We start from the raw sequence: 27,107 nt of genomic DNA on the forward strand, positions 1-27,107 counted from the left end.
TCCAACCATCGACCAAACCCTGACAAAAACCATCACTAAACCCCATCCATGTCTGCCAGCACCCTGATGCCCTCTCAGCTGCTCAGGCTGAGTCTGCTTCTGCTGAGAGCTCGTGTGGATCAGTTCGTGTCATAAACAGTGTTCGACCATAATACAAAAACACCCTGTAGCAAATCCCTGGAGTTTAGCAAAACGGGACCAGAAGGAAGGATTTTGTATCAAATCCACAGCTGCAAAGTATCAGCATTCCTGGTTCCCAAACACACTGGCAAAATACTTCCCTCAATTTCTTTTAATGTCATCACATTAATCCCGTTTCATATTTTCCAGAACACGCCCTAAACAACATGTTGGCAAAAAGATGTCTGTAACGTGTGTTTAGCACAAGCTGGGTGCGGAACATGTCTCCTACAGGAGCCTCCTTATCTGAGGCACTTCATGACCTGCCCCACAGAAGAGGCGAGTTTCCATCTCCTGTGCGCTCGCCCCATCCCTCCGGCCCCGTGACCCCATCCAGAGAGTTGGACGAGGAGCAGATATGAGGACAAATTAGAAAATGGTAACAAAGGAATTGTATAACTTCACCTGCGTAGCTTGCTCTGCAATGGCAGAATTTATCGTTTCACACCTGAGTAAGAACAGAGACACCTATTTTTCCCCCACTCACTTTTGACTCACCTAAAAAGCTACATCTGGCTGAGAATTAGAGGGGAACACAAAGACCAAAACCATCCCAAATGCTCAGGCTTCTGCTTCCAGCTTGGCCACAGGCTTTGAGGAGGAAACACTGGAAGAGTGTTGCTCTGATTAAAGGCAAAATATTTTTTAAGCGTAAAGTTGGGTCAACATTCAGTTCCCAGAGGTTTCAGAGGAGGGTCTGGGAGGACTTCATGGATGGGGATGATAGCTCCAGGCACAGATGGAGCCGTGGGGGAGCCTGAGGTGCCGGCAGACCGTCCCCTCCGCAGGCGTCAGGCATCTCCCCCGCCCCAGCCCCTGCCTGGGCGCCTGGTGGTCCCACCATGGCCGGGGTTTCCTGTTCAGCGCCCCATTTGCCCCTACTTATTCCTGGGACCCATCTGTATTTGTGGCACCCCCAAGGGCCAGGCGTCCCCTCCCAGGCTGAGGTTCCCCCTCACGGCTGCCTGCTTCAGATCTGCTCTTCTATTCCCACACATCTTCTGGCAAACCCTAAAGAGAACGGGAGCCTTTTGGCTTGGGCTTTGCTCCCAAATTTCTGCTTTAGCCAAGCTCATGTGGCTTGGCACTCGTGGGTTAAATAGTCACATAAGGAATGTTCAACAGGAATATTCCTGTTGAACAGAATATTGCATTTTTTTTTGCTTAGTTTAAAAGTTAAGAAGTTGCTCTGTCAACTTCGTTGCCGCAGCACCTGTTCTTCGCGTGCAAAACCGTCTGGTGTTTTTGTTGTCCTGGGGAATTTCTGGCCTGTGCACGGGGATGGTCTTTACTGCTTACCTAGCGTGCGAAGGGCCCGCGTGTGTCATCTCAGTGTCTGAGTCACAGCAGCGCACAGATCCGGCCCATCTGCAGAGCGCAGAAGCAGTAAGAGTGACGAGTGAATTGGCAGCTTCAGGAAGCCTCTCAGTGCTTTTTGCTTTGAGCGAGCGTCGGAGCAAACACACGTCCTCTCAGTGCCTGCGGCTGCAGAACTGGCTCCTCCATGTCACTGGTCCCTCAGCGGGGCTGAGCCGCTCTAAACAAGCCCACCTGGAAGCAGAGAGCTGGGGGCGACCCAGGCCCTGTCGAAGAGAAGAGCGTGGCCCGTTGACACCCACTTATCAGGTTTCACCCTGCAGACAAAAAAACCACACCAGGTCAAACCCGCGAGAGCGCTGGGGGCAGCCCCCTTTCCCTGCCAAAACAAGTTTTCTTCTCCCCGATGCAAACGCTCTCGAGGTCAAGGCTCTCACGCTTTCCAGGCCGATGGGATTTTATTCTGGGTGTTCGCTTTGGCTGCTAAAGGAAAGCAGCCAGCGCAGATCCCAGCTGCCGGCCCAGAGGCCCCACGGAGGAGAAGCGTGGCCCCGGGGACAGGCTCAGTGCCAGGGTCCCCCGTGGTGGCACAGACCCATTGCCCACGTCTGCTCCTGGGAGCCCTGCTGACCCGCAGGGCCCAGCTCTGGGCTGTCACCCCGGGCTGGGCGGCACTCCCATACCCTGCAGGCACCGCCTGAAATAACTCCTGACACCCGAAACAATTCATTCTCTAAACCCACCTCTTACCGTCCTCTAGGTACACCTACATGCGGCTGGAAAACAATACTGCAGGCATAAACCAGATGAGCCGGGGGTTGAAGGAAAGGGAAAATGAGAAACAAGGGGCGAGTTTTTAGACTAAGGAAAAAATGTTCTTGGTTTCCCATTAGTTGCCAGAAGCGGAACAGGGGATTTTTGCATCCTTATTCTCCTTTGGCGGAACTGTTAATATAGCATGTGACTAAGACTTTTATAGTCTTAGTCTTCTGCTCCACAGCTGAACTGAAATAAGGTTTCAATTTCTTAAGTTTCTGATCACACCAAGATGGATTTTTCCACTGGAAGCTTATGGACACAGAACTAAGAGAGGTTTTTTTGTTCGAGACTGTAGTGAAATGACAGGAACTTACCAACAAGCTTCTGGGGAGCCCAAGATGCTTCAAATGTTTGGAAAAGTTAGAAGTAGGGTTTTTTTTTTTTATGGCAAATTTGATTTTAGCAGAGGAAGAGGGACCCCTGCCCTGGCAGAGAGAAAACCTGTACCCACAGCATGGGCAGGTCCCAGCAGTGTCAGCTCAGTCTGGTGCGTATTGAGACGCTCGTTGCTTCCTCCAGAGACATTGCAGACCACAAGCTTTTCACACCTCGACTATTTTAACTCTTTGACCTATTGCCCATAGCTGACTCTTACCCTTATTCCCCATACAGTAGCGGCAGAAAAATAGACATTTTCTATCATTGGAATGCTGCCCTTGGCGTTTTGAAGTATCTGCAAACGACAGATGGGTTTCTATTGAAGAGAAGCAACAGGCCAGCAGCAAATTAATGGGAACAGGTTCAGAGGAACTTCCCTCCTTGACCTGCTTCTTAAGAAACCCGGGACCAAAGGCAGCAGAGACCCAACACCCGCGGCAGTAGCTCCAAACAGAACAGCACAAAGTATCCAGCAGAGTGCCGAGACCAAATAATAAGGAATAAAAAAAAAAAAAAAAGTAATGGCTGCACGTGATGTCCCCACACACATGGACCTTCTCAGAAAAAGGTGTAGTTCTAACACCTAAAATAAAAAGACTAAAAAGCAAAACCTTGGATTTCCTGCTTGTGAGCTGCCCCAGATGGTTCCACAGGCCCCTAAGCTGCCTCCGCAATGAACAGGAAAGTGTCACATCACCAGTCCAAAGAAACTGTCGGAAAACAGCAAGTGCCAAATATAGTTAAGTTTTATTTTTTATTGTCCGATAACACTGTGATAATATAAACCATATAAAGCATGATAAAACACTTCATAAGAGTAGGTACATATTATAAAATAAAAATTAAAAATATTAACAAAAGGAAAAAAACATTTAAAAGAAAAATATTACAATAACTGTACCAGTTTCTTCCTGTATCCCAAAGTTTATTGATTATGTTTAAATTATGCAGCACTAAGATAAGTTACTTTTATTTTCTCGCTTGATTTTAAACGTGCGCTAACTCAAACAGAAATAAAACCTATTAATCAATACAGAAAATATTATTAATCGCATAACATTGCATGTGGATTTAAGGAGGGGTGATGCAGTGACTGCTAAAAGAAATGCATTATAATTACTCCCCTTCCTACGGCCTTACAGATTTCAGCAATGAAAAGCAGCTCAATCATTCACAACAAAAGGAACAGCCACTGAATTAGCCACAAACCCTGACCGACGAGCGGTTGTTGCAAAAATTGTCAGAAAACTCTCAGACAAGAGCTAGTTGTGCTGGGAACAGTGTATGCAGGAGCTGGTGGCATTCCCTGGGACCCTGGTCTCTGGTGGTGGCATCCCACAGAACGGTTTAGGTTGGAAGGGACTTTTCAGATCATCCAGTCCAATCTGTCACTGACAAAACCATCGCCACCCCACGTCCCTCAGCACCACGCCTGCCCACCTTTTAAATACCTCCAGGGGTGGTGCCTCAGCTGCTTCCCTGGGCAACCTGGGAGGCAGCTGGGATGAGCTTTTCCTGCTCCCACCTCTGCAAACACCAGTTTATGTCCTTTTGTGTCACCTCTCGGAGACAGCAGCTCCCCCTCAACTAAACTACCGAGCCCCTGCCATGTTCGTCAAACTCCAGAGGAGAGCCGCTGAGGACCGACTGCCAGGGCTGCCACGTCCATTTGCTGAGAGCTAATCCCATGAACTTTAAAACAATGAAACCCACCAGCCAAGCGCCCCAAAACCATTTCACTCCTAGATGAGGCACGCAGTGGGAGGCCACCAGTGACCCCCTCATCTCCTTCGGCTCTTTCCCACATCACACACTCGCCCATTGCATTATGTCCAAGGAGGTCGGCAGTTTTGGGAGGTGCGACTGCATTTTTTCTGTGCATTTGCAGTTATCTCGACACGTGTTGAGATGGTACCAAAATGATCTACGTCTATGCACAGTCTTTCATTATTCAATGTACTAAAAATATATTTTTAAGAACAGCCCATTAACTACTTTATGTTCTTAACCAGGAACGTTTCACCCATCCCCAGTAAACATTGCGTCTGTCCCTTTGCCGAAACACGATGCCTTTAATCATGATCAAACGCAAAATCCCTTTTAATTTCTCTATAGATGTTTTGGTCAGAAATACATGAACTAATAATAATTTAACACACAGGTGCTACTAGCTCAAGAATTCAAGCAATGTCATTTTGGGGACGAAAAGAGAAAAAGAAAATGTAAAAGGTTAAGATTTTTTTGCCAAGTGGGTAAGCACATTCTTAAACAGTAGTAAAGCAGACTTCAATTTTTGTGAAAATATTTGAGATTAAGAGATTCAAGAGCAAATCCTTCTTGACATCAGTTATAAAAGCTCTTCTAGCATTAATAACCAGCTGAGGATCCTACTCAGAACATCAAAGACATATAAACCCCCTTTCTTTCATATCTGTTTGCTGTTTGAGAGACTCCACTTGTGCCAGAAAAGCAAAATGTGAAACACAGCCCGATGAGGGAGCTTTGGTAAGGCCAATGTATCAGCAGTCATTAGTGAGCAAAACCCCTGCCGGTGTGAGAGACCAACCTCAGCAGAGCTAGTAAGCAGCCAAGTGAGTTAATAAACTGGGAGCTGCTGGTGCCCAGCAGGAGTCAGCAGTTATGGACTTTTCAAACCAAAGTCTGAGGAAATCTTCACACAGACACAAAGCAGAGTGTAATTGGGGCCCAAGCCCAGGTATTACATTGTCTCCGTTACTAAAGTTCCGTTCTATCGTGCTTCTAATTCCATCTTACGTTTCGAGATATGCCCAGTTTCTGTCAGTTAAAAACTCAGACAATCGCCCCCGTACAAGAAACCAGTGTTTACAATTTTATAAGGGGGAAAAAAAACCCACACACTGAACCCACTGACCATAGTTAAAATAAACTAATTCCATAGTTTTTAAAATAAGGATATCAGCATACCGAAATGTTTCCAACGTTTTTGGTTTAAAAAAAAATAGTAGTACAAAATTGTATTGAAACTTGAAAATTCACAAGAAAATGTTTTCAGGAGTTTTGCACAGTCCTGTTCAGGAGCAGTGATGCTCTGATAATGTCTTTTTGACTCCAGTTATACAAAGAGAACCAGTTTCTTGAAGGAGTGGGACCTACAAGACCGCCTTCACGTATGGTTGTTGTTCAGATTGTTCTTATTAAAGAATCTCCTCGCTTCAACACTGCTGAGGGACACAGAGCAGCGAGATGGATTCTCTTTTCTGTACTCGATGCTCTCCATCATAGCTTGCTTGATCACCTGGAAAACAGTGAACAATGTGTCATTTGGGGAGATAACTAACATTTTAATGAATTATTAACTGGTAGAAAAAAACCCTTCAGATGTTAATAACTCTTGTTCCTACTTTTAATGTTGCTCCATCAGTGAGCAAAGTGGTTGCCGAGTATTATTATCAATACTATTTCTCAATTGAATAAAACACTGATTTTAATGTAGTTAATAAAGATATGACGGGATACTACCAACACCAAAGTAGTCACATGGGAACGTACACCATTTAAACCAAGTCCCAGTGAAGTTCTGAAGGGTAAATCAAAACATTGAGAAAATCCATACTTAAGGTTACAGGAAATTATTATTATCTTGAGAAAGATTAAACCTTTATTTTTGCTTCCTTTGTCCTGAAGCAACAAGATTTCTTTACTATATAGAGAAAAACTGTCATTTCTTTATCTGGGATGATCATTTACACTTGTGAATATGGCAAGTTACTCTACAGATGCTGGGATCATGGTGTCACATTATACCTAGCATCATTAAAAAGAATTATTACTGAGCAAGTTGATAAAGAAACTTCCAGAGATCTTTACAGAAACTTCCAATTTCCTTTTCTTCCAGTTAGAAAATCCTCATACATAAAGAACTGAGCATAAAATCCTGAACGTAATGTTTCCATCCAACACAGTCATCTTTGCTTTTGATGGTAAAATGGCAAAAACAACCCAGGAACCAAATTAGAAAAGGATATGAACTGCAATGGATCCCAAGAAGCACCAGCTCAAGCATTATGAAAAACACACAGCCTACACTCCAATACTTGCTCCATTTGGAAGATGGCCACAATATCACATCCATCTTCTAAGCCCCAGAAATTCTGTTTAGACTTTTTCCCCACCAGAAAGAACCTCTGGCCTTTTCAGAAGCGTATTTGCTTAGTGGTTTATTACTGACAGAGGATCAGATATGGTCATACTTCCTATAACACTGATCTTTCAGTACTTCAGAAATAGAACTCAAGTGAAAAGACCGAATTCTCTTTTAATTCTCACTGTGTATCTCATCCAATTCTCTTCAGGTCACTCCAGCCGCTGTGTTACCCTACAGTGACTGGACTCTTCTTTCCTTCCCGTGCTGAAAGGATGCAAGATGCCACAGCTTGCGCACACTTCTACATGAGCTCGTGAAGAACCTACCTCAGGTAGACTCCAGCCCTCGTTAAAATCAAGCAGGTTTTTTTCTACTAGCTATAACGGGCTTTGATCCAGCCTCAACTCTGAGAACAGTAAGGGGCACAGCTAAATGCAGGAAGCACTTTGTGTGTCATAACAATCAGGCAAACACTGAAGGAAACCTCTGTCCCTTCTGTATGGCAGATTTACAGCTTTATTGGCATCACCTACTTTCCCATTTAAGAATCGAGACCCTTTAATCCCCTCCACACTGGCATACATACGTCTATGTTATTGAGGGTATTGAACTCCATGAGATCGTGAAGCCTTTTGAAAGCCTCATTGGGATACTGGAAGTTGAAGGTAGAGAATGGGGTATTTGGATCATCAAAAATGTCAAAGTCTGCAAAATCCTTCTCTTCCTGTGTTTCTCTTGGAACGCCTGCATACAGAGCAAAAATCCAATGTGAACGCTAGGTCTGAGGACTCGCCATCTTATTTCTTAATGGCTCTTTTGAAATACCAAACTACTACAGATAGACTTTAAAAGAGTTATTTCAGAGACAAAACATTTCCAGTGTATAATCACCACGTCATTATAAAGCTTCAAAGGAACAGCGAGATTTAGCATCAGCAAATGTGTGCTCACCTGGAGCTTTGTACTTGCGGAAGTTGATGTTCGCCAAAACAAAATGGATTATAGTTGGACAGTCTTTCTCCGAAGAGGTATCCTTTGGTTTGAAAACATAGCACTCCTTCATGCCCTCTCGATCAAACACGTTCGGGTCTATTTTTGGGAAAGGCAGCTTGTTCATTTTGGCCCATTTTTCAGCAAGTAAAATCTCCTGAAAAGATCACAAAGACGCAGCTGCATATCAGCATCCACTGCAAAGTGAGGTTTTATGTAGAGAGACACAGGCCAAATTGGTTACTAGAAGCAGTTTTATCAACTGGTGTTCTTTACAGGGGCACTGGTCAAGCCAGTCTTTGCCCAGACAAGCCAGTATGGCCAACCGAGTGCCTAATTCTGCCTGTCGACCTTCACCACCTGCGATGATTCACAGGAAGGAAAGAGCTGGTCTGTCACACAAATCTCTGGGTGAATTTACAGAGCTGACAGCTAGAAAAAAAAATTCGTAATTCTACTTGCAAACGGAGTATTGGTGCTATGGAAACCAAGGAGAGTTAATAAACACCGATCCATGCGTTGTTATGTTCCGAGTCACATCACAGCACCGAACAGCGTTTGAAAGCATGCTAAGTAAAGTCATCAGTCTGGAAAACAGGCTTTTTTTCCTTGTGACAACTCAGTAAACAAAATAATTTGTAAATAATGACTCAAAAGCGTGTAATGAGGGTGTGTGAGAGGGAGGAGAGGGAAGGTCAACATCTTTAATCTTGGTTTTGAATGAAATAGGACCCTTCTCAGGGCAACTGTTTTGGATACGCAAGAGATTAAAAGATAGTGGGTGTAAAAGGATAAAACAAGAGCAGAGTCACTGACTTCAGCTGGCTGATTTCCCTGGCTGTTGGAGTAGTAAAAGTATATTAGAGTGCTACCATGCGTACAGGCCAGCTCTTGAACCCACATTTGCTCTTTGTGGTGCACGCAGAACCCATGGGATTGCACCGCCAGTATACAAAACTGGTTCCTGTCCTTCAGCCCACAAGCACGCAGCCGCTGCTGGGCACTACACCTGGGTATTAGCTGGAGGCACGTCACTCTTCTTATTACACACGTATTTGTGCTTCAGAAATAAGGAACCTTTCCCTTCAATGGTGGCTCCATGAAAACCTAAGGCACCGTTTAATTATCCCAACAGTTTTTCTTGCCTTTTTGAAATCAAGAGTTTACAGAAAAACCTTCAGGACGCGACCTGACTTCCAGTCAATCTCTCCATTTTATGTTCCCCAAAATGGGCCCAAAAATTGCAGCTGATGGAGACAGAAAGCTCAATGCAAAGGCCAACAGAGAGGCGAGACAGTCTTTCGCACAGACTCCATGTGCAGAACATCACCACAGGGAGGAAGAAGGGGATGTTTCAGAGGAGATGACAGTGCTGTGTCAGTAAATTTAGCTGATGGGGAAAATCCTCCTTCACGACAAAAAAGGAGACAAATTCTTAAACAAATTGAAAATTAAAGGAAGAAACAGACCGTGGGATTCAGTCTATTAAGGAAAAATGAAGGATTTCAGCACGAGTAAGAGTCATCTCAGTGCTCGATTCTTCTGAGTAGTCCCCAACAGAACTAGAGATTACAGAAGTTACTCCTTTTTATTCTCCTGAAGCTCGCTTTTCTTTGCATTTGACAACACTGATTTAAAGTCCATTTTGCTACTGCTGTTATTTTCTAGTGTTGTTTGGGGGATTTTGTCCCTTGATAGCAAGAGGAAAGAAAAAACATACTTTGTTTGCTTTAATTGAAATTTGTCTGTAAAGCACCAAAGAATGCCAGTTGTTTCTCAAACAGGCAGGTTCTCTTGAGATCCTTCAAAATAATTTTTAAAAATCCACTTGGGTTTCAAATATTTATCGCTTCTTTTTTTGAGTACCTCACAGTAGTCTCATAACTGCTGCTTTTTCTGTGTCAGCTACCAAAACGATCCAACATTAAGCCTTTTGGAGCTGTCTGGATGCGTGGGCGGTACAGACTGAAAGCTCTGCTTTCCACACCTGCTACAGAAAACAGCCATGGCATTTTATCTGGATTTTTTTGGTGTTGTTTTGCTCTGGCCTGAATGGATTTAGGAATCCTTCTCAAAGCAGTACTGGGATTATCCTGGTGAGATGTAAAGGAACAGTTAGCGCCACTTCCAAAATGTTACATATTTCGCAATACCAGAGTGACTGAGACACATTTTTTTGCATGATGATGACAGAAAACCATTCATTTACATCATAGTGTCGCAGAGAATAGCCGTACAGAGCTAGAGCGCCAGCACCATAGGAAATGGCTAAATTCTTTAATACTGACATAAAATAAAGGTTCTGCAATTCAGTGCGAAGGCAAGACTTCCATAAAAACAACAGAGCTACTACTACAAATGGATTATATTAATTAGCCTTCTTTGTGCCAGTTGTCTCATGTGAGTCATGCAAACAGGAACTGAGGCAGAGTGCAATGTTCTGCCTTGATGTGGAAACAAATTTCTCCGACGTTGTCAATACAATAGCACTAAGGCCTTCTGGAACCATGAAATGCGCAACCAACCCCACTGGAGGAATACAACTGAGTCAAACTTACTAACACAAAGAAAGGAACGTCTGATCTTACTTACTTTGAAAGGAGGACTGGAATCACTTGGCCTCGCTGAAAAATCAAAAGAGATGATGAGATCAACACCTCTTTGAGGTCTTAAGATAAGCGGGTATGGCAGGTTAAACGTAAGCCCACTGTCCACTATGTGAATCTTTTTGCTCTTCACGTCTAGTGGCTCATATATCCTCTCAAACTCATCAGGATCTGCGCAGAACAAATGAAAACAAAACAAAAACAGAACCCGAACACACCAGTTAAGAACTGAAATTGTGATGGGCTTTCAAGGGTTTCCCCAAGTACTGAAGATTCCCCAGAATTCAAAATTTACAGTATCCCAGCTAAGCATAACATGAACTCCTGTGTGACCTTAACTCTTGTCTTAACAACTGGAGAATGCAGGGAAAGAAACCAGACCTGGCAGGGACCTCAGTAGGTGAAGTACACCAACACCCTGTCCCAGGGCAGAAGCAGAGGTGGCTTGAGGCAAAACGGGAGGGGACAAATGCCCAGCTTTGACCCCACCCTTCCCAGCTTCACCCCTTCAGCCCGAACAACCCATACAGAAAGGGAAGTGTTTATGGGACGTTAAGAGCCAGAGTCCTAATGTCCATCCCCTCAGTGTTCTACAATCCTTGCCCAAACACCTGCCCCCAGATTCCCTCCCAAATCCCCTGTGCTTCCCAGCTCCTCTTCTCCAAATAACTCAAATTTGCCTAAAAAGCCTTAATGTGGCTCCCCTCTTGTGTGATGCTGGTCTGTTTCTGGTCATTAGAGTTAGGACTACCAAGACAAATCACTTCCTTTTCAACCTACACCAAGTCTCATCACCTCCTACTCACTACTACACTGGGAACAAAAAGAAATGGTAACCCATATCCATTCTGAAATTTAAGCAGAATTACATGTGAGCCACTTGCCGCTACTACCGTCACGGTACAGTATGAAATAGTCCCCTATATCTAATGCCCAAACTGAGAGCTGAACGAGATGATGTCTTCCCTTTAACTCCAATATTCCCTGGGTGCAGTTCAGGAAGAAACAAGCAATTTTTCTTAAGTGTTTTTGCATCTGTCCAAGTCTCGGGATGCTGCTAAATGATCCCTGCAGTACTCAAACTGTTCTCCTGACAGTCTTTTCTTGCTCTAGATCTTAAAAATGCATGTTTTTGCCTTTTGACTAAAAATTAATGCTCCTATCTGTAGACGGCAGTGTAATCTAAGGAATGCTAAATAGAGTAATATAATTATTTCCTGTATAATTAAATTTCCTAGACTTACATATTGGCAATGGAAGTAATCTGAAAAAAGATATTTTAATATGAGGATAATCCATCAAAATAATTCAAACTCTAGTTCCTATCATTTCAGGATCCACGAGAAAAAAAATTATTGTTATGAGGAGCAAGAAAAATCTCAGAACAGATATTCTGACTTTTTATTTCTGTTATTTATTAGAGGCACTTTGCTAAGTAATGAGGCACCAGTTTCCTAATATTCACCTTGTTTTCTAGGGAGGAAACGTTTTCAAATCATTGCCTATTGCTAAAGGGCTATGTGTGTTTATAGAGTTATATTAGAACCAGATATATTTCATAACAATGAATTATCACAAATCAATGAAAATATATTAGTGTTTATCAAATTCATCGTAACTAGAAAAACACTGGTAAAAAAATACAATTACCGCAGATCCTTCTAGCACACGTAAACCAGCCTTGTCTTCCCCTTCCTTTTTAAAGAAAACATTTCAAACATAATTTAACCCTTGTTCTCAATAGAATTTCTCAAAATCGCAGAAATGTTTTTTGTTCAAGCTTTGTATTATCTTATTTTACAAAATTTTCATTTGAAAGTCACAGGGATCCTTGAAACAAGACTTCTACCACCCATAATAATGTTTTTGATGGGAGCGTTACTACATAGACAAACCTCCAACGAAAAAGGCTGAAGAACCTATGACTCTATCATGTAATTTATCATAACAATTTTATGGTCTTTTAAATAATAAAACATCATAATGCCATCAATAAATTTATAATGACCACATAGATTGGTTTCATTAGTCGTGGTCTTCTGGGATTACAGGAGAAATTCACCTTAAAGGTATTTCTTTTTATTATGATTCATTTTAGAAGTACATTTCTAATCTTTGACCTGCGAAGACAAATTGCAAAGTGTAACTTATGTCCATGCTATGGGGTCAGAATTCAAAAAGCAATGAAAATAATGCAGCGTTACTTTAATGACATGACTTTAAGAGCAGGCTCGGACTGCCATTTGATTTGGTTTAGGCAGGGTGTGGAGGCAGAGGCCAGGAACAGCACACAGGGCCCCAGCGAGACAAGGCAGCAGGGAGACAACTGTGGGTCAGGACACCCCAGGGGAGCCCACAATTGCTCCTGGGAGATGGTGGATGTACCATAAGCATCCCTGATGCTAGAAGAAGCACAGCCTCACCTATAGCCTGCACTGGGTGAGAAACCTTTGTTCTTTTTCTATGTCACAACACACAAATCCAGGACAATCGTTCTATATACTCTAGCGGCCCTGGTGAGTCAATCCATCATCATTCATTAAATAGCATGAAGGCTGAATGGAGTATTTATGCTCCGAGAGCCTTGGGACATCAATTTTCAGTCCATGTGGGTAGCTTTGATGAAATCTAGATCCATATTACGAGATGCTTTCAGTCCATCAAACAGCAAAGTGGGAGAAGCCCAAGATGGCTATGAGTACAGCTCCATGTGAAACCAGCACAGCATACGTATCTGATTTGCAGTAGGTGGATACACAAACGGATAGTAAGAATTGGCTGGAAATAAAAAAGAGAGCATGTTCTAGAGACCAAACTTTGTCACAGTTGGCAGCTTCAATGAAGTATGGTAGATGAAAAGGCCATTTGCCACTGACGTGCGTCCACTATAACAGAGTTTCCATAAATACTTAAATAAGGAAGCCGAGATTATGAGTTATTTTTTCCCTATTGTTATTCACTTGGCACTTTCTGAAGTGATTTCGGTGTGTTGTAATATCAAGGCACAGCAACAGAACGACTCTGAGTTCGCAATGGAATCATTCAAGGGCTGTAAAGTTTTAAAGCGTATTTGAGATCAATCAAGAAACTGCTCCACATAAATAGAATCCATAGCAAAGCGAAGCATTTTACTCTCAGCTCAGAAGCTGGGATCTCCGCCGTGTGCACTGCAGACCGAAAATTCAGCCCTCAGTAGTGACTGTAACATCAGCTTAGGTCTGCCACAGCTCATCCTCTTGGGGCAACTCAGAGGGTCTACAGAAGGTCTGAGACAACTGGAGATGCAGAGTATTATTTATATCCTTTTCAATTCACTCATTTCTCCTTTGGAGCGTCTGTTAATAAAGAGGAAGTAAGTCCTAAAGCGGTTCAGAGCTCTCTCTGTACTCAAGCTGACTGGTAAACTGCTAGTGGTAGGAATAAATATGCAAAGCTTAAATACACCCAGTGCCTTGGCAATATACAATATTCAAAATTTACACCAAAGTTTCCTTTCTGTCAGCTCCTTGGGGCTTCTAGGCTCTTACACATACTAGCAAAATTCACAGCACTAAAATCTGTGTTTAATTTAATCATACTGAATGATTAAATTTTATATTAACTACAGAAATTTCAAGGTGTTTTTCACTATTCTTGACCATAATATTGCGACTACCTCACAGCTGTTAGATTTGAGTTGTCAATTCAGGTTTATGAGTGTGGGCTTCAGCTAACCCTTAAAAAAAAAAAAAAAAATCACAGTTACGTCAAACTTTTACTAGATGTTTTAGACAAAAATTTCAGGCACTCAAAAGTAATTGTCTCAGAGGCGGAGGCTCATTCTGTCAAACTAGCGTTTTAGTTCAATTGAAATTAAAATCCAGGAAGTTGATAGTTGATTCTGAAGATTATCCACATCTTAATTATGCAAAATTCCCATCAACTCTCATTTTTTCCAACCATACATTTACTACTCGCTTTCCTGCCGCTTTTCCAGCTACTATAAATATTAAGATTACCCAGTTGTAAACACCTCTGAGATGATAAAAATATTTAGAAAGTGGAGTACAGATGGAAATTACTATACAACCACTGAAAGGGATTTGTTACAACAAGAAATACACATTAGAGCATGTCTGCTACTTAAGCTTTTAAACGACATCTGGTATTTACTATTGCATAATGCCCAGCCAGGACAATCTCTGGCCTCGGAACAGGACCTACGGGCTGAAGTGACCGCTATTATGACGAGGGATGGTTGGCAGAGCTGGGCCACTACACAAGAACATGGAAGAAACACCACTTTCAGAGATTTCCAGTTCCTCGGCTTGATGGATATCAGTAATAATCCATAATAATCCAAAAGCATTACAGTCTGTATCACAGAAGCTGTACGTGGAGGCTCCACCAAGTGTGCATCTTCACCGCAACGTAACTTTTCCAGAGGGAAGCTCACATCCCTAACTCAGTGCTCTGTTGCCTATTGAGGAATTAAAGAAAAGCACCAGTGCCGGAAGAATACTAAGAAATTCATTGGCTCTCATTAAGAAGGTTGTAATGAACACTTGTCTATAGCAAATCTTCAAAATACTAATTGAATGTGATTCCTAATACTCTGATATCCTTCACGGAGTGGGGCAAAACACTGAACTTCTTTTGCAAATTAGCATTTTTCTGAAATTCTAATCTTCCGTCCGCATTCCTGCTTCCTGCTTCTGCCAACGTGACGTGTGGATGCATCTATGCATCAGTCACACCTCAAATGTGAATGCACCGGCTAGATGGGTCGCGCTGGGAAGAACACTGTGTCAGGAAAGCGAGAACCTGCAAGTAAAGCGTGCTGCCTCCACAGGGTTTTCAGAGGAAGACAAAGACAGCAGAAGAGCTACAAGTTTTTTGGAACAGGGAAGCCCTTTTATTTCCATCAAAAGGCTCAGCAGCAATAAGAGAAAGGGAACAACACAAGATAACCCTTGGGAGAAGTCCAAGAGAGTAAGAGATGCCTCAAGTTGCACCAGGGGAGGTTTAGATTGGATATTAGGAAAAATTTTTACACTGAAAGGGTTATTAAGCATTGGAACAGGCTGCCCAGGGAAGTGGTTGAGCACCTTCCCTGGAGGTATTTAAAAGCCGGGCAGACATAGTGCTGAGGGACATGGTTTAGTGGTGGTTTTTGTCAGTGTTGGGTTGATGGCTGGACTCGATGATCCAAAAGGTCCCTTCCAACCCAGGCAATTCTATGAAAGTGGCCTTAATGAAGGGCACCATACACAAAAGCAGCCTGGTCACCTCTGCCAGCAATTCCTTCCAAACAAAGAGACACTTTGCCTCCAAAAGGTACCAACAGTTCTGCACACTCTGGAGGGGACACAGGAAGGCAGACAGAAGTCACTGTGTGGTGCCCTCTGTGACACCCAGTGACCTCATAACCTCTGCTGCTGACCAATGCTCATGACATTCTCCTGCCTGCAGGTGTGTGCTGTTGTAAGCCTCAGAGTTTGATGTTACCACCCTGAGAACTCGCTGTTTCTGGTTTTTACTAATGAACAGGCAGCAACAGAGGCTTTCTGCGAACTAACCTGCAACAGCTGCATCTAGTTCATCTTCCTCCACAGACTCCTGAGTGAGAAGGTCTGCCAGAGGAGAGAGCGGGTAACAGCTGTTGAGGTTCAATCCCAGCATGAAGTTGTGGACCTTCCCAGCACGCCCTTCCCTTGTGTTGAAAAGGGCGCTATCACCAACCAAGGCCATCAGCATTCTCTGCACCCAGCTTTCTTGGCTGCTGTTCTGATATTCTTGATGTGCCTCAGCATTTTCAGTGCCTGTAGAGGAAAATGAAAATCATCAGTGGTGAGACAGTTAACGTATGAAGTATAAACCCAAGATTTCTGGGTCTACTGAAATAAAAGCCCTATTAAAATAAAAGGAACTGGTCACCGCCTTCTTTCAAGGAGCCGTGGACTGAATGAAGGAGCTTTGCTGCAATAATTTCAGAGGAATGGAGAGAAACCGTCCTCTTAACTGCACAGGCCAGTGAAACTTCTCATCTGCAGTGTAGTAGCGTGGATGCGTCCATTAGGAAAATAGACTGAGAACGTGTTAGATGACCTGATACAGACTTAATTAGCTTGGATGGCAAGGGAAACAACAGTATGGCTTTATCTGCGCTAGCACCCAAAACGCAAACTCTCCTGGCCTCAGGTGTCAGACCTGAGTCACCAAGATCCATACTTTATGTAGACTTGAATTCACCTGGACGCGTACCCTTCTCCATCCTTTGCTGACTTCTAGAAACCCAGATTCCTTAAGAAGGCAAAGTCAGTCTGCATAAAAGAGAATGCTAGGGGGTGGGAACTCTAAAATATCTAAAAATATCCTTTCAGTAAACTGTAGACTATAATCAATATCTGGTTTTAATTAACTTAAAAGTAAAATGAAACATCCAGACTTAGATGTCTACAGCTAGACGTCACAGAAAAAATGACTTGCACTGGCATAACCTTGCACTTGTATTGTCAAAACTTTGACTTTTTGAGGTGTTTTGTATAAGGACATACTTCAGGCTCAGGCTTGATACTTTAAGTGCAGCACTGAAATGTGCCCCTCTAATCCAGGCTTTAAAGGAGCTGATTTTGATAGTAGAGAGAAAAACAAGCATCAAACACCACAGTTTAGAGGTCCAACATCTGTGCAATAACATTCTATAGAAGCAGAGGGATTACAAAGTGTTTACAAATCACAGATCTGTAGGTTGACCCACAGACCACTACGTCTACAAACTATGAGAGAAATGTAGTGTTTTGTGCCAGCTAAAGTGCTTTAACAGGAAATCCACAAATAAACACAAAATGCAGTATCACCCTCTCCCTATTATTTTACACATAAGGGGAACTGAAGAAGTCATCATTTAACTGAGCTCATGACATAATTCACTGTCTCATCGCACACGATTTTCTCTTCTTCCTGTAGATCCTAATGTTACAAAAAGCCGTGTTCCCACCTTTGCTTTAGTTGTTAAAAACATAATCGATTTCTTCAGGTGAAAGTCACTGCTGTCCCCAAGAGTATCATCAAATACAGAAAGCATTATTGGGGTGAGACAGAGACTAAAATCACAGAAATCCCCAGGTGGTTTAGGCACCTAGGGATAATCTTCAACAGGATCTGTTCTTCCCCACAGTGTCCCCCTCGTAGCTGTGCCCCTTCTGGGAAAGTGGATTTGGGCATTGTTTAAAACACTGTGCCCAGCACTAGGAATCTCCTGTATCAGATGTCATTGGTAAAGGTGCTAGAAGACATCCATGAGTACTGGAAACACAAACTAATACTTCATCAAGGAACCCTTAAAAACAATGGATGGTGTTAGTTTGCTGGGCCGGTAACAATCATAACATGCCTCTGAGCTCAGGAGCTTGTTGGGAAGAGACTTCTGGAGATGAGGCTCAGCAAGTCCAGTATCTGGAGGCAGGTCAAACTGCAGCCTCTGTGAAGCCCTGCTGGGCTGGTGCCAAGACTGAAGATCTGTGAGAGACTCACTTGATATCAGCTTGAGCAGGAGGCATGAAGTCAAGCCAAAGGCCCTCCTGAGGTCTCTTGCTGAACTTTTCTTTTGCTGAGCCCCAGGCTCCTTTAAGATCCTTACAGGCAATTAAGGTTTATCATTGGTGTAAATAACAACAGAGCACTCAGATACGAGACTATTGTTCAGACTAAGGAAAACCAGCTATGGCTAATTACCACCATCCACGAACTTGACCATGCTATGCAAAAGCTGGTGAAAAACGTAAACTGTGAAGTAAAATGTGAGGATTTCCTTACCTTTTGGTTGCTGTGATTCATCTTCACTGTCTGAACTGTCATTGCTTACAAGGTGCTTTAGCCTAATATTTTCTGTTGAAAGAAATATAAAATGACTTTAAACTGCTAGGGTTTAATTACCAGAACAGCTAAGAATTTCAAAACAATTTGAGTTTTTGTAATAGGAGATACAGCTGAAGAGATGTGATCTGCTGTGGACATCGATATGTTGCGAATCTGATGGGAATATATTGGCTTTAGCCTGCACTTTTTGAAAAGCTCCTGCACTAAGCAAATTAGCCAAAGGGCTGGGGAAACAAAATGTAATCCTAAAGTGGTACCTACCACTCACCTCCGTACCACGGATCTGACAGATTTCCTTCACCTTGATTAAAATGCAGACGTATAGCTTCTGTCCTCTCAATAACTCCTAATGAACTAGGAAGACAATCTCAATTTCTGTTAATTACCAGCTAATTTTTAAAGAGAGGCACACTTAACCTCATTCATACCTATATGAATGGGTACCCTTAAAAATAGGGGGGGAAAAACCAAAGCCAAGATAGTTATGAAATTTCACTGGAGTGTGTGTGAAAAATAAAGGCCAGTGCAGTTACGCAGGTAGAAAAGACAATGGTTTTCATCTCATAACATTCAGTGAGAGAAATAAAAACAGAAACGAGCGAAGTTCTCTGGCAAAAATCTGCATTTTGTTAGGGTTAACAGCTTTGTTTCCAGAACAACCCCAAAGTTGTGGTTCACTGTTCATTACTATCTCAGGGCATTATTTCGGAGACAAAACAAGTACTGAAAAAGCAACACATTCCGCTCCTCAGGTAAGGTCTATAGCGGAGACGAATTCACGTGCAAGTGGATTATAGGCTGACAACATTATTTTCACTAATTACGGAGGGAAGCTTTTCTTGAGATACAATAGATTTGCAATGTTTTATGAACAGCCTCATAAGCTTATCACCTACAGAGACTAGAGACAGAGGCTGAAGTCCAGTGGTGCAGCTGTATCCACGAGAAGACTTTTGAAAACTAAAACCCTTTATTTCCTAAAATAACGTATGCTAGGAATCATCTCTAATTGAAATTTGAAGCCAGTTAAAATAAACTGAAAGACGGTTGTTCCCTAATGAACTTGAACATATTAACAACTGATTATTTTTTTCCATTAAAAAAATGAAAATAAAATAACATCTGCTTTTTCTCACAGAAGATGCAGACGTTGGTCTCTGGTGACGTACCCCTGCTTCGGGTTGTAATTTCCAACAAACGCTGTAATTTCTACCAAATGCAGTTATCAAAACAATGGCAATTTCCACTTTGTGCTTTTTTGTGCATTATGCCCACTTAGACTGACTTACAACACTGTAAAAATCCCCACAGACACTTAAGAACTTAGTCATCACGAATTTTTCCTTAAATACTTTTTAATACTCAGTGGGTCCTCAATCACCACTCAAATACCATCAATGGACAAACACACACCAAAGACAAACATGTACAAATTCTTGAGAGATTACACAGCAGGTAGGTCAAAATAAAAATTAATGAGCAAAAAAGGAAGCTAAGAAAAACAAGAAATGCAATTTTTGGACATCAAATCATTTCTTTAAAGCAACCCCCATGCAAAATTTATTATTTACTGCTTCTAGCTGTGATTTATACATGCTCTGGCTCTTGTGATGTCCACTGGCATTTTGACATTCCCTCTGGGGGCACCAAGGTTTCACTGGGACATCCTCAGCTCTGCTTAATAGATTGGGGTTCAAGTCACACTAGTATCTTCCCATCTTATCGGACTTCAAAGCACATTTTTTAAACTATACGTGAAATAAGCCACGGATGCGAGAAAACATTCTGTCTCTCAACATCTTAAAAAGTGGTAACACAGGCTTTGCCACTGTCAAATTTATTGACAAAGATTCTCCTGAGGTGTATCAGAATTATGAAGCTGGAGGCACAGGTCTCCTTTTCCTCCATAAATAAGTACATTATCAGAGAGGCTGAATACCAGCTCTTAGGAGACAGAGACAGCTAAGGGGCTTGGGGTTTTATTGTTTTGGTTTTTTTTTTTTAAGTCAACTCAATCTGCATTTTCTCTCCACGTTCTTCAGAAAAATGTGGCTGTCTAGTACAATTCATTTATTGGTTATATATTTCCCTGTAATGCTGTCCTCCGAATAGTAAAAAAAGCGCAAAAAGCTGCATTCTCAAATAAAATACAATAAGTCTATCCAAGTCTATCCAAACTAAGCTACCATTTCTCCATTAGGAGTGAAAGTGAAATCATTAAATTAGTAAGCAAAGGGTGAGATCCTGACAGGGGAGCTGTGGTTAGAATGCAACAATCTAACAACCCAGAGATGATAAAATTTGCTTTTACCTTATTAACCCCTTAAATAATACAGTCCAGTGTCAAGAGACTACACAAGTAGCTATTAAGTATTTGTCGGCTTCTGATCTCCAAAAACTAGCGAAACAACATAAAAGAGGGAGCTGGATTCTTTTAACTTCATGAAAATAGGTGGATATATGCACGTGACTTTCAGTACCTCTGATACTGATCAGAAATAAAAAGGAAAGAAAATTCCTAACCCTCTTTCCCCGACCCCATCAGCATCTAGCAACGTCAGCAATTAAAGTTACTTGAATTCCACATTCTTAAAATGCCCACCAGCAGAGTGCCGCCCTCCCACACACCAGGAGTGCACTGATCAGCCTAGTAATTATTTTCGTAGTAGAAGAATTATTTACTATTACCTAATTCCTCTTCCATGGTGGGACCTTTATTTTGAGAATTGGAGACGCCAAGCACTCTGTTAAATAATATAGAAAATGCGCTGCCCCAGACACCTGAAAGGGAAAAAGTAAATAATGAATGGAGGCCGGTAGAAGAAAAAAAACCACGCCATATATTGCACTATTTAAGCAGTTGCTTGCTTTCTGAGCACACCTCTGATTTTGGAATATGCTAAATAATAAGCTCAGATGTATGTATCAGAAACAAAAAAATCAGGAAATGCCAATCCACATCTCTGAAATCTTTCAAATGGCTGTTTCCCAACAAATTGAGAACTCTTACTTCTTGTCTCACACTTTCTTTGTTTGCATTTAAAAGCTCTTGTCCATGAACTACTGAAATTAGTTTTACTTTAGAGTCTCTTTCCATCACATACTCACCCATCAAGAAATGCAAGGGATTTTCATTATACTTCTTCACCACTGTCCCCATAAAAAATTTGCTTCCAAACAAATCAGGAGACATAAAAGTGCCATACTTGGCCATGCCAATCTCATACGGACTGAATTCCACCCAGTCTGCAAAATAAGAAACAAAATTGCGCTTAATTAGCGACCTCGACCTGAATAGAAACAGGATGAATATACAGAAACGAATGAAAATTCTGTGCAAGTAAATAAATTTGAGTTAAATGGAAAGTTAACTAACTGACAGGAATCTCTCTGGTTGTGTAGAAGTCAAAACTTTGATTTCAAATGAAGGACGGTCTAATGCTGCAGCAGAGAAGCTATTCTCATTCTCTCTTATCACAGCAAACTTTGGGGAAAAAATATCAGGTTGTAAAAACAGAAGTACAAAGGTAGCGATCAGGGCTGAGAAAAACAAGATGCCAGCTGGTTTTCAGCTCACGCTTCACTACGGTTCCCTGTCGCATGAAATGCAACGTGGGTCAAGGCTCCAAGTTTCTTTTCTTTCCCTGTGATCCTACCAAAAACCCGCAGGGCAGTGACAAAGGTGGCAGAAAAAATCTTTACTATCACGCAAGTTGTGAAAGATTCTAGGAGACGCACCTGGACTCCACAAAAACCTACGGTTTCCAGTGAAATCCAACATGAAAAGGCAAAGCTGAGAGGCAGCTGAGAAACGTATTAATACTAAATGATGCAAAACATATTTTTAAAAGTAGATGCCATTTGATTGAATAGAGAGCTCAATAAAAATATGGAATAAAATGTTCAAATGCATTTTCTGATCTTAACAGAAAATTTCAAAAGGGATTTACATTCTATGCTGTATGCCTTTTTTGAAAATGGATTTTAGCTGATTTTGAAGTATTTTCTTTGATACCAGTGGAGTTGCTTACACCAGAGAATTCATTTCAAAAAGGGAACAACAAACAACAAAAAATACCCTATATTTTTAGTATTTCATCCATTCGTCTATTTTACCTTCCAAATTTTTAGTAGTGATTGATTTGACTGATGCTGTGAAGAAATCAGAAATAATTCGGAAATAGAAAGGCAAAAGGAACAGCCTTGAAAATTCCCCACGCCCCACAGGATTGCCATATGCTCCTGAAGATATTGAGTGTTTCTGGTGAAAAGTTAAGTGTAAGACGAACGACTCATCCTGAAAAGGAAAGATTTCATCACGACCGCTGACAGTTCTGTTTCATGGGGCAATGTTTATCTGTGCTAAGTCAAATACAACAGCCTATTTTCCAAATAAACCACCCACAACCTTTACATTTATTGGAGCAGAAGGAAATTCCTTTGAAGATCCAATCGAGGAATTTAATGCTATTTCCCTTTACATACATAAACAGGAATGGGCAGATATGTATTTCAGAACCGTGTTGACAGCAAAACTAAATTTAGAATTACAATTAATTTAATCTGTGATATTCCACATCCATTTTTGTATTTGCACTGAAGAAGAACATTTCTCAAATTGCATATCCTGCTTAGGGAAAGAAGATTTCTACCTTAAAATTAAAGGGCTTCAGCATTAGCTTCTGCCATTCCAGAAGCTCCTTGAGACAGTGGTCATTTAAATGAGTAGGACTCAAAAGACAAGAACTCTATACCAAGAGAAATACTTCGTGTTTATATCCCAGTAAACTGGGTTAGTTCCTTGGCTTTGGCTTGATCCAAAACGTACTAAAGTCAAACCTCTCAGTTGCATTCACTGCATTTCGGACGTATCCTGTAATTATGCTTGGTTAAAATGATTACTGCACTTTTGGGTACGGCTGGTGCCACCTGGGTGAGAAATGCCAGCGGTAGGAAAACATGCAGAGCCTGGGGCACGAAACCTAGGAGCAGCTGCATGAAATCTTGCACCATCGCTCCCGGAAGGAATTTTATCTTAGATAATTACTGCATTTCAACTTGAAACAACACGAAAGATCTCACCTACATCTATAATCCAATAAATAAGAAAGCATAAATATTTCTGTTCAAAACTTACTGTATACTTCACATCAAAAATAGCTGTTCAGCTCCAAAAAGATTAAAAAAAAAAAGCTTACAATAGAAACGATCAAGATCTAGCATCCTATGTAATGATATAGATGGTAGCCTCAAAAAAAAAAACCCAAGATCCACTGGCAGAGGCAATACCTTTTTCAGACCAACGGGTAAAGCTAGAGAGACTAGATCGGCCTTCAGGTGCTTCGGGTCTTGCTTAGAGAAGGCCATTATTAACTAAAGACATTGTTTTTAAAACGGTAAATAAGTAATCCAAATGAAATTTCTCAGACAACAAAAGCTCATCAAAAAACAAAACACTTTTATTTGCAAAGAAAAAGGTTTCCGTTCCCTAAGGAGGAAAGTAGACAATTCTCCCATGAAAAATTTAACCTACAATACACCCTCATTTTCCATTACAAACAAAGTTTAATCTTTTTAGGATATGTGGATACATCTGCCTGATGAACCCTGGGGAAGTCTTAGATATAACCAGATAGGCAGACAGATAGATTGATTGATCAATACATAGATATCCTTTTCTTTACACAGCATCTAGCACAATTGGACCCACTCTGAACTAAGGCTACTAGATGGGATTAAAATCTCTGAAATAAATAAAAGCAAAAGCCCTTTTGGGTTACCAACAGTACTTTACACTGTGCAAGAAATAACAAGAGGTAGTAAATTTGTTTGCTCAATTCTAATTTCACTGTTCTTCGAAAGAGGAATAATCCTGTATGACGCTTCCCTTTCCCTGTTCGACACACTATGGTAAGCAGCTTTCTGCTGTTCATGAAACACTAGCTTTCTTTCTGTCTTGACTCCTGCAGTGTACTTAGCTACTTCAGGCATAAGAAATATTCTTTTCAATTGACACCAAATCACTATTTTGTAACACATAGAGAACAAAACTTGGCTGCCACTTAGTATTTTACAGAAACCTAAAGAGGCTTTTACGGTGTTAAAACTTAATTTCAGGTTAAAAAAAAAAAAAAAAAAATCAATGGTTACAAAATGGTCTAAGAATAAGTCTCCAAAGCCAAGAATGACAAAGAAATAAAAGGCTTTTGAACTAAAATAGTCTGTATTTCTAAGGACAGGAAAAGACGCATCCGAAAAGCCAAGAAAAGGCTCGGCTCCATGGTATGCCCTGAGGAATTCGTCCCATTCTCCTGTAATCTGGGTGCAAATACTGCACCAATCGGGTAAGTATCCACCTACCTAATTATGTGATCACTTATTAGTGAGTAATTTCTTGTTATCAGACTCTACTGTCTGTTTCCCAGAAGCTGCTGAACACAAACGCGTCCATTTCCCAATCAGCTTTTAAAACCCAGAAGAACAGACCTTATGATGAGCCTGTTTGGTAAATTCTTCAACATCACAACTTCCTATTCTTTTTTTAAATTAAAATCTCCCTGTACTCAGTTCGTAACAACACAAATTTTGTTAAGACCCGAAGAACATTTCGTATCATGGCAAATTCTTTCCTAACCCTTGCCATAAGACTAATAATTTAAATAATACATGTACCAAGGCAGGGTAAAATTATTCTCAGAAGTATTAAAAAAAATAGGCTTCTTTTGTCAGCCACGTGTTTTATCTTCTTTCCACAAGCGACTCAATACAGAGATTGACAACATACCTGCAAACATAAGCTCTGAGACATCTGGTTTGACATGAAGACATGTAAAGAGTGGGAGAGCACACTGCGCATTATTGATTTTCTCTTTCATGTTGCTCAAAGTGCTGTCCATTCTCTGCATGAAAAGAAAGACGTTATGTCCAAACAGATCCTATGAAGGCCTGCTGGTATTCGAGAGGCTACTCATTCCCTGAAGTCCTCAAAGAGAAGGAAAATGAACCAACTCTGTTATTTCCAAGAAAAACAGAACAAAGACGACTTTGTAAAAGGAATTAATCTGCCTGAATGCCTTTTAACTGCACTGCTCAGGAAGGAAGGAGTGGGAGAAGACATGATGGGAAGATGAAATAAGCATGTGTTGTAGAATCCAAAATAACTGGCCAAAAAGAAAAGAGTATTGCTGGACAAAGCAAGTTCTTTCCGCCTGCTTCTGTAAAAGATGAAAACGAGGAAAAACCTCTTAGGCAGAATCACCACTAACGATCATGCAATGTTTTTCAATTTCAGTGTTTTTCAATGCTGTTTATGATGTTTGATGAATTGAAACAATGCTGTTTCAATTCATTTTCTGTGAATAACCAAGAGCCTTATTTCCAGTTTTCACCGATTGTGTCAGGTTCAGATTTAAGCTAAACATCTGCATGTGTTTAACTCCTTAGTAAAGAGGGACTTGTAACCAGCATCACAGGATCATTAATATCCCTTCACTGTCAGAAACTTACCCTGTATATCACAGTTACCGAAAGCTGTGTTGACTGTTTTTCAGTATTTTGAGTGTTTAAAACCTAATGGCAACGTATGTCCGTGAAAGATGGCAGTGTATAAAACACATCTGCACATCTATTAACACATTTCAATCTTATGATAAGATCTAATCCAAATTCTGCTCACCTGACTCATTTGAAGTCTGTGTGCCTGATTCAGTCCATTCGGATTTGTCAATAATAAAATACAACAATATGAAGCCCTGCTGTTGTCTCATTTCTCAGAAAAACAACCAATAATAGAAAGAGATGTGGATCTCACATGTTGAAATCAGTATTTGGTTAAGTAAATGCTGCTCTTCTTATAGCGAAACGTGCATGCAGAGGTTACAGCATTTCAGATTTTTTTTGTTCAAACTGCTTGAGCAGTAATTTTGACAGATGATACAGGATGCTAAGAGCTTGCTGCAAGTACCCAGCGGTTGAGTTTATTTCCATTGCATATGAACGCATTATGCTTTCCTAGCTCTTAAAGAAATGAGCACCATTCAGAAACACGTCCCAGAGCAAGGAAAGCATTTTACAAGTTTCTTATCCAGTATCTGCACAGCTATAATCTTAAATATTCCTATTGCTAAACATGACTTGTTAAATGTTACCAAGGTCATCTCAAAAAACCCTAGCAACAGTGGTTATTACGCAATAGTTTCACAACTCTAATAATCATAAAAAAATGAACTCACATTATGGATAAGTGTTTCACCTATTAGCATTCCAAAGATATCTGTGAAGGTGACAGGCTGTCCTGAGCTTTTCTTATTCCACAGCGCTTCAATGTAGCGTTTGACTTTCTGAGGAGTGAGCAGCAAGAGTGGGTTGTGACTCACAGAGTTCATCAATTCTTCATTGATCTCCTTTGGTCCTTTTTCTGGAAAATCTGGGTGCGAATACAAAGTTGACATGTACCTGCAATAGAAAACAGGCTCTGTAAGTATCAAAGCCGTGTTCGATGTCAGCTGCCTGAAACGCACAATAAGCTCATAAATCATTTGATACGATTACTGATTAAATCGGATTAATCTACTCACCGTTTATACAGTAAATTGTCATTTCTTTTTTCTCAAGGCACAGAAAGCTAAGCAGTTTGTTCTAAGTGTAAGCATACAATCTAACACTCAATATACATTTCCATAATGCGTATGATGTAGAAGATTAAAGTGTTGCTCATTTATCTGTTCAAGGGACAATGCACAGAATCACCATAAGCTGAAAATACAGCTTCTCGAGTTGTCACAGCATACATAAATGTGGCAGACAGGAGGCCCTGTAAGCATATACATGCA

At 41.2% G+C, this 27,107-nt stretch overlaps 1 protein-coding gene across 2 annotated transcripts in view; it reads right to left on the reverse strand.

Annotated features, from left to right (window-relative positions):
* Positions 1 to 3,422: 3,422 nt before the first annotated feature.
* PLA2G4A (phospholipase A2 group IVA) overlaps positions 3,423 to 27,107 on the reverse strand; it is an 85,449-nt gene continuing 61,764 nt past the window's right edge. For both annotated transcript variants that reach the window (XM_054211870.1, XM_054211871.1), the window contains 10 exons: positions 26,508 to 26,730; positions 25,061 to 25,175; positions 21,385 to 21,522; positions 20,965 to 21,057; positions 18,214 to 18,285; positions 15,975 to 16,217; positions 10,403 to 10,587; positions 7,772 to 7,967; positions 7,407 to 7,564; positions 3,423 to 5,971 (listed from right to left, as the gene is read on the reverse strand). In XM_054211870.1, the coding sequence (XP_054067845.1) occupies positions 5,840 to 5,971; positions 7,407 to 7,564; positions 7,772 to 7,967; positions 10,403 to 10,587; positions 15,975 to 16,217; positions 18,214 to 18,285; positions 20,965 to 21,057; positions 21,385 to 21,522; positions 25,061 to 25,175; positions 26,508 to 26,730 (1,555 nt within the window). In that variant the 3' untranslated portion in view covers positions 3,423 to 5,839. The remainder of the gene's footprint in view (positions 5,972 to 7,406; positions 7,565 to 7,771; positions 7,968 to 10,402; positions 10,588 to 15,974; positions 16,218 to 18,213; positions 18,286 to 20,964; positions 21,058 to 21,384; positions 21,523 to 25,060; positions 25,176 to 26,507; positions 26,731 to 27,107) is intronic.

The sequence above is a fragment of the Rissa tridactyla genome, chromosome 8, assembly GCF_028500815.1.
Source record: "Rissa tridactyla isolate bRisTri1 chromosome 8, bRisTri1.patW.cur.20221130, whole genome shotgun sequence".
Lineage (NCBI taxonomy): Eukaryota > Metazoa > Chordata > Aves > Charadriiformes > Laridae > Rissa > Rissa tridactyla.